Here is a 17199-nt window from a genome sequence, read left to right as displayed (position 1 = left end):
GTTTGAAGAGTTTTATAGAAGTTTTAGCCTTTACACTTAGGTCTGTGATGCATTTTCAGTTAAGTTTTGTGTACAGTGTGACCCTCTCCTTCTAGGGACCTTGCTGGGAAATTGCATGCCCAGTCTGCTTTCATTCACTGGCCAGAACTGTTACTTGGCTATACCCATCATCTCCGTGAGGCTGGAAAGTGTTTCAGGCATCCAACATCAAATTTTGCCGGTTGTAAGCCTGTTCAGCCGTAACTTCGTCTAAACAAGTCAATTCTGTTGCTTCGTTTTTCAAATAAGTTTATTTGCCGACTTTCACCCAAGACAGTTTATCGCCGACCGGGGCTGGCGCTCGCTCCCTCGGGGACATGCCCCGAGGAAAGCGGTCCTCAGGGACTTCCTGGCCTTTCCCTCCAGCGAATGTGGGCGCTCGGCGTTTTCCCCTTTGGGGAGACCCAGCCGCGCGCTTCGCGGGTCCCCGGTTGCGGCGCGGTGCCCGCGGTCCGGGGGCGCCCTCTGGCCCGCCCTCGCCCGGCCGCGCCCCCGGCCCGGGAGCCGCCCTCTCCGCGCAGCCGGCCGGGCGGGAACTCCGAAGGGCCCGGCCGCAGTCGGAGCTGCTGCGCGCGATGGCGGCGTCCCCCGGAGGGACCCCGGCCCCGGCCGTGGAGGCGCCGGCGCCCCAGCCGGGAGCGCACCCCTCGGAGCCCGGCTCGGTGAGCGCCCGGGGGGGCGAGGGGAGCTGGGGCTGAGCCGGGCGGAGAGACGGGCGCTGGGCTCCTGCGCGGGGCCGCGGCCGAGGGGCTGCAGGGCCCTGTCCAGCCGAGGGCAGCGCGGCGGCCTCTTCGGGCCAGCCTTCGAGCTTTTGAACTGCCTGCGCTGAGAGCGGAGGATATTCGCGAGCCCCAGAGAGAATAGGAGGCTGAGTCCTGGACAAGTAAAGGAACGTGCTGGATCCATTCACCTAGTCAGGCAGGACCGGGGCCAGTCTCTGGTCTCCTGAGTCCCCGTCTAGGGCTTTTGGCCACCATACTCCGGGTCTTTCCAAAGGTCTCCTGAACGCTGGGCCGGTAGGACTTTCAGCTGTGCGTGAGGAGGCTGCCCCAGTCTCCAGGCAGGTGGTGTGGGCCTAGCCACCCTCTCAAACCCCGGCATGGTCCAGGCACCAGGGGGACTGTCCCGAGATGTCCTTCCTGGCAACCAGGCCAGGAGTGAGGGTAGAGGGCACGTGGCAACCAGGGGTGATGGGGCTGGGGTGCGTGCTGGCAAGGGTGGCTGTGCTGGCGAGGAGTTAGGACCTCCGAGCTTTCTGCTGATGCGAAAGTCCACCCCGCTCCCGGTGAAGGCGTTCGTTGTTGGTGGCTTCACTTCACCACCTCAATCCCCTATGTTGACTCAGTGCTTCCTTTCTGGCTCCTCAGAGCAAAGGCTTGTGGCCCCCAACAAAGAAACTGAGAAAAGGGGGCTCCCTGGGGACTCGCATTTCCCAGTGAAATTTAGAAATTTGGCGTGAGATTAATGGCAAGAGGGAAAACTAACATTGCCAATGAAGCGCCAGCATTTAATTCTCCTAACAAACAGCCCTGAGGTGTATCACCCTTTTTTACAAATGAGGAAGCTGAAACTCAGCTATCTTAAGTACCTTGCCTTGGGTCACACAGCTAGAAATGGCAGCCGCAGAATTTGAAGCCAGGTTTGTCTAATTCTAAAACTTGTGCTCAGTTGACAGGTAGGCAAAGATTCCAAGATTGCATCATACACTTCGTTTCAGCTGGAGTTTGTTTTCTATCTTTTGAGTGCCCTCTATGTGCCAGAAGCTTGCTAGGTGTGTTTAAGGGGAAATAAGGATCCCATTATGGGGTTGGAGGAAGGGCTGTCATGTTGGAGTCTGCCTGTTGTTAAGTTTTCTGGAAGTTGAAATAATGTTCACACAAATGTCAGAAAAGTAGACCACAACCCACCTCATGTGCGGTTTTCTTCTGTGGGTAGGAAGAGTGTGCAAAGGATGTGATAAACCCTTATCTGGAAAGACCTTCCCTTCAAAAGAGCCCGTTTGGGGTGTCCTGCAAGATACCAAAGTGGGTGAGGCCAGAGTTGTCTCCACTCCCCCCCTACTCCTGAGAGAAGGATGAGAAGGAAGGAGTCCCAGCATCTTTTGAAGAAATAGCACTTTACCCAGTGTCTTCATGGCATTTATTCCTTCAATAAATATATATTGAGCATCTGCTCTGTGCCAAGTATTGTTCTAGGTACTGGGGACACAGTGGTGACTAAAAGCTATGGTTCATGCTCTCAGAGAGCTTATATTCTGGTGGAGAGAGGCAGGAAATAAATGAGAACATAGCAGGTAGTAAGTACAATTGAGAGAGGGACTTGGGTGGTCAGGGAAGGCCTCTTGGAGGAGATGACATTTAGGTGTAGACCTGAATGACAAGGAGTCAGCTCTGCAAAGACCTGGAGAAAGAACCTTCCAGACAGATGGAACAGGAAATGCAAAGGCTCTGAGGCAGAGACAGGCATGGTCATTTGGAGGAATAGGAAGCAGGCTACCATGGTTGAGGAGAACTGTCTGAAGTGAGGTAGAAAAGAGAGTGGGGAGCGATTGGGTGGACTCCCGTAGGCTCTGTGGTAAGGGCTTGAGTGTTATTCAAACTGTAATGGCAAGTTGTAGGAGAATTTTAAGCAGAGAGGAGACACGGTCTGACTTATGTTAGGAAAAGATTGCTTTGGCTGCTGGACAGAGAGTCGAGAGGAGGGAACGAGAGCAGAAGCAGGGAAGCCACTTCGGAGGCTCTCACTGATGGAGGATTGGGACGAGGACTCATGGGTGGCCCCCAGGCTTGTGGCCTGAGCTCCTGAGTGGACCCAGGGCCATTTATGCACTGGGGACAACAGGGTTAGAAGCTGGTTTAGACAATGGGAAGGAAGTCGGGAGCTGTGTTTTGGCCATGCTAAGCTGAAATGCCTGTTAGGCAACCATGTGGGGCTGTGAGTGGGCAGTCGAATATTCCAGTCTGGAGTTGGCTGAATAGCTTAGGCCTTGTGATATATCTACATTTGGGGGTCAGCAACATTGGTTCATTTCATTGGTGGGCTGGTAAACAGTCTCTCTAGGGAAGAAAGAAAGAAAAAAAGCTCTGATTTGTGATGTTTGCTGATTTCAGTGGTGTAAATACTCTTACCATGCCTGATTTCAGGCTGCCAGCAGTTCAACAGCTGGCTTGCAAAAGTCCTGCATGTTTAATGGTCAGCTCCCAGAGGCCTCGCCTCATTTGCTCATCTAATCAAGCCTGCGAAGTTGGAGGGACTATTCCATTTGACGGCTTAGAGAGAAAAAGTGATTTATTCAAGGTCACACAGGGAGTTAGTGGCAAAGAAAGGGCCCAAGCCCCCATCTCCTGACGCCCAGTTGGCCCTGGCTTGCTGGCTCAGAAAATAGAATACTGCAGCAGGAAGCACTGAGGGCACGAGATAAGGAAGAACTTCCCCTAGAAACATTTAGAGGTCATGGTTTAGATTTTTTTTTCCTTTTTTGTCTCACTTCCTTTTAAGATGATTGGGGCAAATTAGGACCGAGAGGTCACTAGAAAAGCCCTCAAGACATAGGGATCTCAGGATGCTTATGGAAGTGAGGGATGGGGAGCTGTCGTGTGTCTTTCGGGTGAGGGCTTAGCTCCTGTGTCTCCCCCAGGACAGCAGAGCTGGTCGCCTCTCATTCTGTACAAAACTGTGCTATGGCCTTGGCGGGGTCCCCAACCAGGTGGCCTCCAGCGCCACAGCCTTTTACCTGCAGCTCTTCCTGCTGGATGTGGCACAGGTGAGTGTGGGCAGCAGCCCAGGATGCCCATTCCCATCTTCCTTGGTGTCTGGTCCTTCCACCCCACCATCCTTGATAGATAGCACATCTGACTTAAGCCTGACAAAAAGCCAAATGGTATTGAGGGCAACCTCCTCAAGGATGTTTTTTACAGGCTATTTGTAGTGGAAAAACAGGAAACAATAGAGAAGCAGTTGGATAATAACTTGTGCTGCATCCATATAATGGACTATTATGTAGCCATTCAGAAGAATGGGTGAGAGCTGTACCAGTTGACTTGGAGGGGTTTCCACGATGCACTATCAAGAGAGAAAAGTTAGTTTTAGAGAAGAGTATATAAAATGATCCCATTTCAGCAAATCAAAGACATGCCCCAAATATGTATGTGCATGACTGTATGTGTGTATGTGTCTGTCCATGATTAGAAATGAGCATGGAGAAAATTACAGAAGGATATATACCAGGCTGTCAATGCCGGCTGTAGGAGGGAATAGTGGAGGATAGAGGATAAGCAAAAAAGAATTTTTTAATAAGGTATTCGTGACTTTTTACAATGACACCGATATGGTTACATTTATGTAAAATTATAAATTGCCCATAAACGCATGAAAGGATTGTCAGAACACCTCTTACAGTTGTCTCAGGATGACGGGATTGTGCATGGGCTTTGCTCGATATTTTCCGTACTGTTTGAGTGTTTTCATAATGAGTGCATCATTTATGTCATCAGAAAAATCAATAAAACATTTTCATTGTGAAACAAAAAGTCTCCCTCTGACCGTCAGCCTAGGTGCATCCTTCTTGCACTGAGCCCCTCCACATGAGGGTCCCTCAAGTCTTCTCCAAGAGCGACGGGGCTTGAGTGACAGTTGGACTGTGCCCGTGTGCCCCGTCAGCTCCCTCCCCCGCCCCTTCTTCACTGGTTCAGATGAGCCCTGAGAGCCTTCTGGATGAGTGTCCCTGGGAGGAGGCCCCTAGACCTTTACCCTGTGGCTCTGCCCCCAGCCAGCTTTCCAGTTCTCTCTCCTGAGGGGCAAGCAGGCCTGGACTCTGACTCTGCCAGGCCTTGGCTTTCCCCTTCCCTGTCCCTTTCAGATCCCTGCTGCCCAGGTGTCACTTCTCCTGTTTGGAGGGAAGGTGTCTGGGGCAGCTGCTGACCCCGTGGCTGGGTTCTTCATCAACAGAAGCAGGAGGACAGGGTCTGGACGACTCATGCCCTGGTGAGCAGCCCCACGGTCCTTAGGATCCTATTCTGGCACCCACCCCTGGCCTGAGGTCACTGTGTTTGTCACAGCCCTGCTTCTTAGTGGAAAACCCTTGGATGGTCAGGGGACAAGAGTGGACAGTAGGGGACTGGGAACGGGACTAGGTCAGACTAAGTCAGGCAGCAGTTCAGAGACATTCTTGGGGATTCTCCCTCCCCAGATGGCACGGGGCTGGACAAAGCCTCCAAGACTCCTAGGCCTGGCCAGGGACGTAAGTGTGACCGGGGTGGGCTGGAGGGCTTGCAGGGTCTCACAGAGTAGAAACCACTTGCTTGTGCTCCAGGGTCCTTGATACAGGGAATGGCACCACTGAACACCCAAGGGCCTCAGCCAGTCTCCTGCAATGAATGGCCCCCGCCCCACCCTCAGCTACCTCCACATCCCGTCAGTCACTTCTTCCCCTCCATGGCTCCTGCCCTGCCAGCCCCAGCCCAGGGCTTCTCCAGGGGCAGAGGGCTTATGCCCAGAGGGCTGAGGTTGCTCCAGGCCCCCTTTTCATCCCCATCCTGGTGCTGGGGGAGCTCCACCTCCTCTGCGCTTCCACAGGGTCCTGGGCTGCGTGCCCTTCATCGCATTGGCCTACTTCTTCCTGTGGTTCCTGCCCCCCTTCACCAATCTTCGAGGCCTCTGGTACACGACCTTCTACTGCCTGTTCCAGGCCCTGGCCACGGTAAGCAGGTGGGCCCCCCTTCCTGGGTCTGGACTCCTGGAACCCCACTGTTGTCCAGTGGCCACTCTGCAGTGTGTGTGTGGCAAGTGTAGGTGTCCTGGAGGGGCCCACTGACCACACCTGCTCGCCAGTGCCTGGCAATCTACCATTCGCTCCTCTCACCCCCTGGTCTCTGGGCTGGGTGCCCCTCAACCCCTAGCTCCGGGCTTGAGGGGCTCAGAGGGATGTGCCAGCCTGGCGCGGTGCCAGGGTGGGGACAGGAAGGCTGCGGGCCTTGGCCTCTGGAAACTGCAGGGCCCTGGGGGCGTTCCGGGCGGAGGGAGCCATCCTAAGCCCCGCCCGGGCGCCCCAGTTCTTCCAGGTGCCCTACACGGCGCTGACCATGCTCCTGACCCCCAGCCCGAGGGAGCGGGACTCTGCCACCGCGTACCGTGAGTGCGGGCGGGCGGCGGGCGGCGGGCGGCGGGCGGCGGGCGGGCGGCTGCGGCTGCTGGGGCCGCATGCTGCTCATCGTGCTCCCTTCTGCCCCAGGGATGACCATGGAGATGGCGGGGACGCTGATGGGAGCCGCTGTCCACGGACTCATCGTGTCGGGCGCCCACGGACCTCACAGGTGCGAGGACGCCGCGCTCCCCGGGCCGGGGACCGTCTCCCCCGACGCAGTGAGTGCCCTGCGGCCTGGACCCGCCAGGACCCCCTCTTCTGGGGCCTCCTCCCCGGGTCTCCTCGCCGTCGTTTGGGGGCGCAGCTCTGCGCTCTGCGCCTCTCATTCCTTCCCTGCTCCTCCCGCTGAGCCGAGGACCCCACGTCCTCCCTCCAACCCTGCTCCTCCGCCTGGGTGCTTTCTAAACCTGAGTAAAGCAGCGGGTCACAGGCCCTTTGCAGGGAGCAGGCGGCCTCCAGAGAAGGGACGGGGCTGAGGAAGGGCCGCAGGCAGGGGCACGGGACCGGGCAGCGGGAGGGTCTGGTGTCCTTGCGGAGCTCTGGGTAAAGCCCCTCCTATGACCTGTCCTACCCAGCCCTGAACAGGCGCCCCTCATCCCCAGTGTGAGAGAGAAGGGAAGTCTGGAGCAGCACCCCTTTCTCTCCCCTCAAAGCAGATGCCTCTTCAGCAATTAGGGGGACATGCGTCTGTTTCATCCACCAAATTCATCTTCTATTTCCCCCCTTTTCCTTGAGTAAATGACATCACTGTCCCCCAGAACACTAGGAGGCATCTTTTCTTCCTCCCTTTCTCTCAACCCTCCGCTCCAACCTATTACCAAATCCTGTCCATGTTTTAGGCCAAATATCTTCTGGAGTCAGTGCACTGCTCTGCATGGCACTGCCACATCTGGGCCTCTGCCCCCATCTTCTCTCCTGCTGCCCCAGCTACTGCATCTGCCCCCTACGTAGTGGCCCTGCCTCCAGCCATTCCCCCAGCACAGTCAAGGTGACACCGTACAGGAGTTCCAACATGGGCGGCCCTCACCTTCAGACCCGGCACAGGCTGCCCCTCCCTAGGCTTGGAATTTTGAGCCTGTCCTCAGTGTTCTCTGCACCCTTCTGTGTTGGCATTCTTGTTTCTTTACTAGTTTCTAAATTAATAAATATCTCAGATTTGCAAAAAGGTATAGAGCTGTGGTTCTCAAAGTGTGGTCCTGGGACCAGTAGCATCTGCATCAGCTGGGAACTTGTCAGGAACGCAAATTCTTAGGCCCCACCCCAGACCTACCAATTCACAAATTCTGGGGATGGGGCCCAGCAATATGTATTTGAACCCCCTCCAACATTTGAACATTTGAATCCCTCCAGGGGATTCTAACCCCCACCAACATTTGAGAATCAATGGTATGAGAATAATACCACCAATACCCATGGCCCACCACCCACTTAAGAAAACATTACAGTGAAGTCCTGTGTACCCATCCCCAGACCCGTCTGCAGGGCCAGCTACAGGCTTTGCCCGTGTCCAGTGCAAAATGAAAATGCGGGGCCCCAGAGAGAGTGGGGAAGTCAGTGTCCCCTTCCCATGGCCCACGGCCCCAACCCAGAGATTGCCTGGGTCGCAGTGGGTGAGAGGCCCCCCCGGTTGCCCTCAGAACCCATCGCGTGCTGCCAGCCTGGGGCCCCCACTGGCCTTGCCCTCCTGGACCCACCCTCTCTGTGTCCGTGGCCAGGTCCCACTCAGGCCTCTACAAGCCCCCTCCTCAAAGCTACCGGGTCCCTCTGGGTGAGGGTGGGATGGAGGGCGGTGGCCTTGGGTTGGGGACGGGGAGGCCTGGTGTACAGAGAAGGGGGGAGCAGGAGGTGAGAAGCCACTCCGAGGAGGCAGAGCCTTGTGTGAGCCAAGGTACGAAGTGTTCAGGTGCCTCTTGGTGGCTCCAGCTCTGTTTTCCCATTGACTTGACTTAAAAAACACAAATTCAAAGATAAAATCATCAAAATTTCAAGACAGAGACAGCAGAGCATTAAGCTCCAAATGCAGGGCACTTCTGAACGTGGGGCCCTGTGCCACTGTGGGGGACGCACCCCGGTGAAGCCCTGCCCATCTGCCTCTTCCTCCCCTCCCCAGAGGAAGCCTCTGTCCTGAACTGGGGGACTGTTACTCCTATGCGTGTCTTTGTGTGGGTTTTATTACATGTGTCTCTTCCCCTGAAGGATAGACAGCACTCCTTCTGTTTAGACGTTTCTCTGTGTCGTTGTCACACTGTGCCATAACTGTCTGCTCATGGATCTGTCTTCCTCTCGCACTCAGAGCCCCTTCTTGTGGATGCACAGGGGTCACTTGTTCATCATTGAACCTCAGGGTCTGGCATGCAGAAGTCAGCAGCAGCGAATGTTTGCTTTAAAAAATGAGAGGGAGAGAGAGAGAGAGAGGGAGCCTAGACCCCTTGAGGGTGGCAGGGATGTGTGCAGGAGGCACAGGGTCCGCGGAAGGACCAGGTTGGGCTCTTAGATCCACCTCTCCTGCTGGGTGATTGAGAGGAGGGGCACCCAGCGTCCCTGGGCGGGGGCCGAGGGTCCCTCTGCTTGCATTGAGAGGTACTCCTGCCCTGCCCCTGGGTGTCCCCACCTCCATGGGTTGGAGACATCACCCCCACCCCAGTTCTGTCCTGTCCCACAGACTCGTCTCTACTCCATTGCAGCCGCAGTGGTTGCTGTGACCTACCCTGTGTGCAGTGGTTTGCTCTACCTGGGGGTGAAGGAACAAGCAGGTAGCGGGTTGCGGTCAGAGTGTGGGAAGCAGAAGCTGGGGGCGGGGTTCCCCTTGGGCCTGGGCTTTGGTTTTGAACTCTGCCAAGCCAAGATGCCACCTTCCTGTGTTGCAGACCCCTCTGCCCCAGCCTCCAGCCAGGGCCTGAGCTTCCTGGCTGGGCTGGGCCTCACTGTCCGGCACCCACCCTACCTGAAGCTGGTGATCTCTTTCCTGTTCATCTCAGCAGCTGTCCAGGTACCTCTGGCCAGGCCATCCCCAATGGCTTAGCTCCAGCCATATTGACCCTGAGTAGGTTCAGGTTCAGTCTGTGGGCCCCACCGCACCCCAGTTAGGCTAGAGTTTTAATAGGGAGAAACCAGTGCCTGGCACGTGGCCTGGAGAGGCTGGTGCTAGGGGGAGAGAAACCTAGACAGAGCTTGTGGAATTGGGGAGTGTCAGGGCCCAGGCTAGGAAGCTGACAGTGTCTGGGGTGGAAAGTCCACCCCATCCTAGCTGTGCGAGGGGAGGGTGGACTGGGAATGGTGTATACCTGTGTCAGGGATAAGTGTCCTTGGTTGGGGAGGGGACTGCATAATGGCAACAGCAACTGGAATTTGAAGTCCCAAAGGGGAGGCCAGACTTGAGACCTAGGCCTTGCCCTGGACTTCCAAGTTCCTGCCACTCCCTGTGCATGCCCACTTCCTGTCTGCCTCCTCAGGTGGAGCAGAACTACCTGGTCTTGTTCTGTACACACGCCTCCCGGCTACATGACCACATCCAGGGCCTGGTGCTGACCATCCTGGTGAGAGGGCCTGGGGTGGCAGAGGCAAGGTCACTCGGGGGCCTGAGTTGGGGACATGTGTGGTCCTTGACATGACATGTGTGGCTAGAGTTCTGATGGTCAACATTCTGGACTCTGCTGTGGAATTGGGGTGGAATTGGGCCAGGGTCATAAAGTTCATAGCCACTGGTTCCAACCGGGGGGCAAGATCAAGGTCGGGCGTCCCACCTAAAAGCCAGGGCTTTGAGAACCTGGGTGAAGGCGCTGGCAGACGGCCTGGCTGAGGATTCCTCTGCTCGCAGGTCTCGGCTGTGCTGAGCACCCCACTGTGGGAGTGGGTTCTACAGCGATTTGGGAAGAGGATGTCAGCCTTCGGGGTCTGTGTAAGTGAGGCAGGAAGCAAGACCTCAGGTGGCTGCTGGGGAGGTGGCAGGGAGGTGACCTCGGAGCCTGAGCCTTCTGGGAGCTGGCAGGGGTGGATCTGTATTCACTTGTGTCTTCAGTGCCTAGTATAGGACCAGGCATGGAGGGGTGGGTGTGTCATTGGTAAAGACCAGTGAGTGTGTGAATGAAAGAGCAGGTGTGGGGGCAGGTGGAAGGAGCAACTGGTGTGTCTGTCTCCCCAGGTGATGGTGCCTTTTGCAATCCTGTTGGCTGCGGTACCCACAGCACCCGTGGCATACGTTGTGGCCTTTGGATCTGGCGTGAGCATTGCTGTATCCTTGCTGCTACCCTGGTAGGCTGGGTGAGGGGAAGGGGGTATGGGAGCTTCACGTCCTTCCTGATGGGTATGCCCTCTTTCACATCAACCTGTTGTCTCAGAGCCTTGTGCTCAGCCTGTGCTGGGGAGGGGAGCTCCCAAATACAGATGGAGGCCAGTAGCTCCATCCGTGGAGCCCTCCTAAAAGAGCACCGGATGGCAAGAATGGTGGATAGCAGTGTGTGATGGGGAGCGTTCAAGCACACATATTGGCTTTATGCGGGCCAGTCCTGGTCCTGGACAGCAGGGACCCAGGGATGAATCTGATTTGGTCTCTGTCCTCAGAAAGTTCACAGGCTGGTGGCTATCAAGGGGATAAAGGGATAATTCTGCAGGCCCCGCCCCCAGGTCCATGCTTCCAGATGTAGTGGATGACTTCCAGCGGCAGCATCAGCCCGGCCCAGGCCTGGAGACCATCTTCTACTCATCCTATGTCTTCTTCACCAAGCTTTCAGGCGCAAGTGCCCTAGGCATCTCCACTCTCAGTCTGGAGTGAGTCCCAGAGCTGGCTGTACCAGAGGCACAAAAGACTAATGGAGTGGGAAGAAGAGGGCAGAATCCTCCACCCGAGCTAGCCAGGGGCCACCCATGAGTTTAGGATCCAAGTTCTGCTCTTTGGAGAGTGTGGTGGAACCACCTGCCCCAGGTTTCTCTGTGCACGTGACTGAGAGGGGCCTTTCTTGGAGGCTGTACCCATTCTGAAACCTCAGCTCCCCACATTCTCAGTTCTCTCTGAATTCCTCCCTGGCCAGCCATTCCCTCAAAACTCTCTTCCACCATAGTTAGGCTGATGTGGCCAGGAAATGAATCCAAGGTTCAGGGTAGTGTGGGAATGGGGGATCCGGGACCCCTCCCCCAGGGAGCCGTGCTCGGTCAGATCTGAGCTGGATGCATGGGTTGGTGTTTCTCCAGGTTTGCGGGGTATGAGGCAGGAGCCTGCCAGCAGGCAGAGCAGGTGGTGGTGACCCTCAAGGTCCTCATTGGTGCTGTGCCCACCTGCATGATCCTCATTGGTCTCTGCATCCTCATGGTCGGCCCCACTCTAAAAGTGCCAAGCCAGGACACCTCTCGCCAGCTGCACTTTCAGAGGTGGGCACCCCTTGCACAAAGGTACACACAGCAGGGCCACCAACACCCAGGGAGGCACACCGACGTGCACTGCTGTGGGGTTGACTAAGCAGTGGCAGGTCTCCCTGTGCTGTTTACACAGTTGAACTGTTCTGCCTTTGGAGGCTCTTTCCTTAGCTTCAGTGATGCCATCTTCTCCTGGATTTTCTTCTACTACTCTGGCTGACGCTGCCCAGTCTCCTTCCTTCGATTACCTGTTGAGTAGTGATGTGGGAGGGCTTCCTTCTTGACCCGTTCCTTTTGCTCTCCATAACCCCAGGATCCTCATCTATTTGCTTGACCTCGAACACTCTGTGCCTGGTGACTTTGGAAGCTGCCCCTCCCCGCCAGACTTTCTTCAAGTTCCAGATCTATAGGTCTGGCTCGCATATGGACATCTCCACCTGATGTCCCACAAGCATGGCAGACAATCTTAATGAGCCACAAACTGAACTCATCTTCTTCCCTCAATCGGCTCCTCCCCGTGTCCTGTCTCAATGAACGGCACTATCCTCCAGCCTGGGAGCCGAAACCTGGGGGTCGTCTTCCACCCTTCCCCCAACAGGCTGCCCTGAGCAGCTCTCTGGACCTTCTGGAGTACGGATCTCACTGCATGGGGACGATCTGCTCACTGACTGGCTTTCCCAGGAGACTGTGGGGGCTCTGAAGGCTGGAGCTGTGTTTTATTCATTTTTGTGCCCCAAAAGCCCAGCATAGAGCCGAGGCCAAGCAGGTGCTGCAGTAACAACGTCTGGTGCCGCAGACTTTCATGAGCACGTACCCACATTTTTGCAGATGCTCACGCACTTAGACATAGAAGCACATTACATACAGAGGACCACACAGGGTAGACAGGAAGTGGCATCATCCTGGTCCTTCACTGTTCAGTGTGAATGGCCTCAGACTCCAGCCAAGTAACACTGAGATCCTGCATTACCTTTGGGGAATGACACACGGCTGGGGAAGTGCCTGATGGGTCCTGGAGAAACAGGGGTGTGGCTTTATTCACAGGTTGTAAGGGGAAGAGTTGCTAGGAAGACAAGGAACAGCCACTGACACTTCCATGGTCTGTGGCAGGACAGAGACCCCACTCCACGCTCATCCTTCTCTTCGACTTCTTCCCCTCCTACAGGAGTACCAGCTACAGCCTTGCTTGAAGTTTGAGACTTCTGTGAGCCAGAGCAGCAGGAGCCAGCATCTTCTGGGCTCGAAGGCCCCCTCCTTCTCGGCCCTTTAGCACCTCTGCTTTGCAGTTTACACGTGCCCATCTTTTTCCCTGGGATATGGAGTCTTCAGTGACATCTCCTGAAGGGACTGGCCTGGGCTCCAGGACCCCCATCTGTCATTTCTTGCCTGTTGACCACAGACCATCTCAGATAGGCCTGTGCCCCCGACCACCCAGCTCCAGACAACCTTTGACCTGTTGGGAAAGTGTCCCAGCAGCAACTATTCCTGGAAAAACGAAGCCCCTACCAGCCTGGCCTGCGGACTTCCTGTGGGAGCACCGGCCCCGACAACCTGCTCACCTGACAGGCTCGACACACGGAGCTCTTGTTTCTCCTGATGCTGCAGTGGACATCTGAGAGAGAGGCTGACAGATGCCACGTGAACGAGCGGAGTGGGGACACATGGACCTGCTGCGGGTGTCCAGTTAGGAGAGACACAGACAGACGGACCCCAGAGGGAGCAAATGGGACAGCTGTGGGAGTGGGAAGACCGAGTGGGGTATGAGAGGCGTCTCCTAAGCCTTCCCCTTCTTAAGTTGATGATATTCTATTTCTAGAAGTGGACACAGACTACTTGTGGATATCGAGCCACCAAAGATCAATCATTTTTATGAACAAAAGTTATTTTTGTGGAAATATTTTTCTCAAATTTTATTTTATAAAAGCATAGGAAGCACAGTTTTCTAGAGGCCGTGTGAGAGGCGGGTTCGTTTTTTCCTTTGGAAGAGACCAAAAGTTGAGACTCTAGCATGGTGCAGGGCAGCGGGCCACGGCGGCTCATGTGGGTCGCAGCCTGCGGAGGAGCCGGGGAACCCGTGGGGGCCCTGATGCCCCAACAACTTGTCCTAGAGGAGCCCGGACACCTAAAGGGGGGCCAGGAGGTGCTGCAGACCTGCCCCCTGCATTTCTCCTGGGCTCCCAGTTCTGCCCCTTCCATGGGGTCCGCTGTCCTGAGCCCAGCGCCTAGGGCTAGGTCCCCTTCCACTTCCTCTGAAGACTTCTGGCTGCCTCTTAGGTGCAGGACTCACACTCGGACAGGCTCTGCTCTGTCAGGGACTTCGACTTTTACCGTTATATCCTCAGAGCCCAGAAGTAAATGTTCAATGTGAATAAACGTTTGCTGAACGAGCAAGTGTATGTTCATATTGCCCTCATCGTAAAACAAACAAAACAGCCTTTCCTTGTTCTTTTAGTTTTCTCTTCTCCCCCACCAGCTGCCACCATAGCCTCGTCTCCTTGCGCTCACCTGCCTTTCCTTCCTTAACCCAGTAAACCTGGCCTCTTCCTCCCCATGGAGGAGGCGGTGTGGCCTGGCAAGGTGAATTCCAGCATTGGAAAAAGGGAGATTGGAGTTTGTATGTTGCTTACATTTTTTTTTTTTTTAAAGATTTGATTTTTCCTTTTTCTCCCAAAGCCCTCCAGTACATAGTTGTGTATTTTTGGTTGTGGGTCCTTCTAGTTGTAGCATATGGGACACTGCCTCAGCATGGCTTGATGAGCGGTGCCATGTCCATGCCCTGGATTCGAAATGGCGAAACCCTGGGCCACTGAAGCAGACCGCGCTAACTTAACCACTTGGCCACGGGGCCAGCCCCCCACTTTCATCTTTTACATGTGTGATTACTCAACTTATTTAACAAATCTGAGCCTCTGTTTCTTTTTTGAAAGAAACGTGTACACTGCCACCTGCACCTCGGGATGGCTTTGAGGATTAAGTGAAACAATACCTGAACAAGGAAACCCTGAGGGACTGGTAGCCATTAATGCTGAGCACTCCTTTTCAAAATCCTACCCTCCCTGGGCTTGCATGTCACCACCCTACTGGCTCTCCTCCTCCATCTCTGACCGTTCATTTTCTGTCTTTTCCTTTGTTTCTTCTTCCTTTGATGCGCCATAGTCATCTCAGGCTTCCCAGGGACGTGTGACCTTCCCTATCACCACCTACACACCAGCCACTCTACATCTAACCCTGAGCTCTCTGCTGACCTTCAGATCCCCAGAGCTGAAGATCGGATGCCCAGCTGAGTCTTCTTCACGCAGTTAAAACACCAGACGTCCAAAGTGGAACTCACCAGCTTCTCCCCACACATGTTCTGCCTCCTGCATTTTTAGTAAATTATATTAGCATTTATCCATCACCAAAACCAAAAATTTGGTGTCTTCTTAGTTTCCTTTCTCCCCCATTCACTCCACTGCCCCATCCCCATAGACACTGAGTGTGGATTATGCAACAGAAAGAAAGGATTGCAGCTGGTGGGTCACTAGCAAATGTTAGAAGTCTGAACGTGGACAAAAGTTGTAACAGCAGATACGGATGGGTGTGGCTCAGAGCACACACGGTGAACTGACATAGCTGCTTGCGAGATGTGTGAGGTGCGCATGCGTGCATGCTTGTGTATTCCCATGCGAGTCACTACAGCTGGGTCCAGTTTGCTGTGTTCACCCAGGGTTTCCTAAGGACAAAACTGGTACCAGAGCAACAGGAAGTTCATGTCATGCTCTAATTGTTCCCTAATGTGCAATTGTGTTGGGACAAGTTTGTTTTCAAAACAAGCATTATAACAGAACTGAGTATATATGGATGTGGGTGTAAATATATAGAAATCCTAAATGGTACCACAAATGTTAAGGGAATGAAATACATATTTAAAAACATTCTCACAAATAAAACACCAGACCCAAATGATTATACCAAGTTCTATCAAACTTCCTATTGAGGATCATTCCTATCTTACGGAAACTTTTCGAGTGAACAGAAAAAGGCATATTCTGCAACTCATTGTTATCAGCCTAGAATAAGCTTGATACCAAAACCAGACAAGCGAAGTAAAAAAGAAAGGAAATTCACAGGCTAATCTTACTCATGAACATAGAAGCAAGAATCTGAAATGAAGTATTGGCAAACTGACTCTGACCATGTCTGAAAAAATAAATGCATCATGAACATACTGGGTTTATTCCAAGAATCCAAAGTTTGTTTAACGTTAGAAAAATCTATCAAGTGAGATTTACCACATTAACAGAGTAAAGGAGGAAAAAAAATTATAATCTCAACAGACAGAATCATTTGATAAAAATCTAACACCCATTCATAAAAGTACTTAACAAACCAAGAAGAAAAGGAACTTTTTAAACCTGAGAAAGGATATCTACCAAAAACTGATAGCAAACATCATTATTTTTATTTATTCATTTATTTATTTATTTTGAGGAAGATTAGCCCTGAGCTAACATAGGCTGCCAATCCTCCTCTTTTTGCTGAGGAAGACTGGCCCTGAGCTAACATCTGTGCCCATCTTCCTCTACTTTATATGTGGGACGCCTACCACAGCATGGCTTGCCAAGCGGTGCCATGTCCGCACCCGGGATCCGAACCGGCGAACCCTGGGCCCCCAAAGTGGAACGTGTGAACTTAACTACCATGCCACCAGGCCAGCCTCACAAACATCAGTATTAATGATGAAATAGTCCCTTTAAAATCAGGAATAGGAGGGGCTGGCCCCGTGGCCGAGTGGTTAAGTTCGCGCGCTCCGCTGCAGGCGGCCCAGTGTTTCGTTGGTTCGAATCCTGGGCGCGGACATGGCACTGCTCGTCAGACCACGCTGAGGCAGCGTCCCACATGCCACAACTAGAGGAACCCACAACGAAGAATACACAACTATGTACCGGGGGGCTTTGGGGAGAAAAAGGAAAAAATAAAATCTTTAAAAAAAAAAAAAAAAAAAAAAAATCAGGAATAGGCAAGGATACCCACTATCACTACTTCTATTCAACACTTCATCAAGGGATCTAGCCAGTGGAAAAAAGAGTATAAGATTTAGGAAGGAAGAAACAAAATTGTCATTCTGTAAGTGATATGATTGCCTACATAGAAAATCCAAAAGAATCTACAGATAAATTATTAGAATTAATGAGTACAGCAAGGTAGTTGGATATAAAATTAACAAAAACAGATTGCATTTTTGTATGCCAGCAACTGGTATATAACAATTTTTAAAAGATATTAAGAGTTGCAACAAAAAATATAAAGTACCTAGGAATAAATCAACAAGATGTGGAAAGACTTCTGCTTCTGGCCATGATGGAGTAGTAGAGACCAGATCTAGCCTCCTGGCTAAAACAACAAAAAAACTGGACAGAATACATGAAACAACAGTTTTCAAGACACTGGGCATCAGGCAATGAGGAGTGATCTCTGAGAGATGGGACAAAACGAGATTAATCTTACAACTGCTCCATCTTACGGCCTTGAGAGTTTCCAGATGACAGTAAAGAGAACCATGTGGAGCCCAGAGGACTCCCTGAGTTGCGAAGATGAGTTTGGAGAGACCAAAGTGGCTAGAGTTCCAAGGACAGAATACTGGAGAGGAGTGAGCTACACAGAGACAGAACTCAGGAGAGCTAAGAGGG

The 17199-nt window shown here is 53.3% G+C and overlaps 1 protein-coding gene across 1 annotated transcript; it reads left to right on the top strand.

Moving 5' to 3' along the window:
* The first annotated feature begins 488 nt into the window (after nt 1-488).
* Nucleotides 489-13917, top strand: MFSD2B (MFSD2 lysolipid transporter B, sphingolipid). The gene is made up of 14 exons (XM_023619431.2): nt 489-701; nt 3677-3802; nt 4898-5022; nt 5614-5737; nt 6090-6168; nt 6269-6399; nt 8844-8934; nt 9049-9170; nt 9634-9717; nt 9999-10079; nt 10323-10432; nt 10805-10948; nt 11369-11545; nt 12696-13917. The coding sequence occupies exons 1-14, from the start codon at nt 615-617 to the stop codon at nt 12718-12720; spliced, it is 1506 nt and encodes a 501-aa protein (XP_023475199.1). The 5' UTR covers nt 489-614; the 3' UTR covers nt 12721-13917.
* The last annotated feature ends 3282 nt before the right edge of the window (nt 13918-17199 follow it).

This window comes from Equus caballus, chromosome 15, assembly GCF_041296265.1.
Source record: "Equus caballus isolate H_3958 breed thoroughbred chromosome 15, TB-T2T, whole genome shotgun sequence".
In the NCBI taxonomy this organism is placed as follows: Eukaryota; Metazoa; Chordata; class Mammalia; order Perissodactyla; family Equidae; genus Equus; species Equus caballus.
This window is presented reverse-complemented; position numbering and strand designations above follow the sequence as displayed.

Bases quoted from the DNA above. Each gene is read 5' to 3' on its own strand.
- MFSD2B (XM_023619431.2), top strand. From the start codon at position 615: ATGGCGGCGTCCCCCGGAGGGACCCCGGCCCCGGCCGTGGAGGCGCCG. The intron at 5,738-6,089 runs GTAAGCAGGTGG...CGGGCGCCCCAG, and splicing joins TGTTCCAGGCCCTGGCCACG to TTCTTCCAGGTGCCCTACAC. The intron at 10,080-10,322 runs GTAAGTGAGGCA...CTGTCTCCCCAG, and splicing joins TGTCAGCCTTCGGGGTCTGT to GTGATGGTGCCTTTTGCAAT.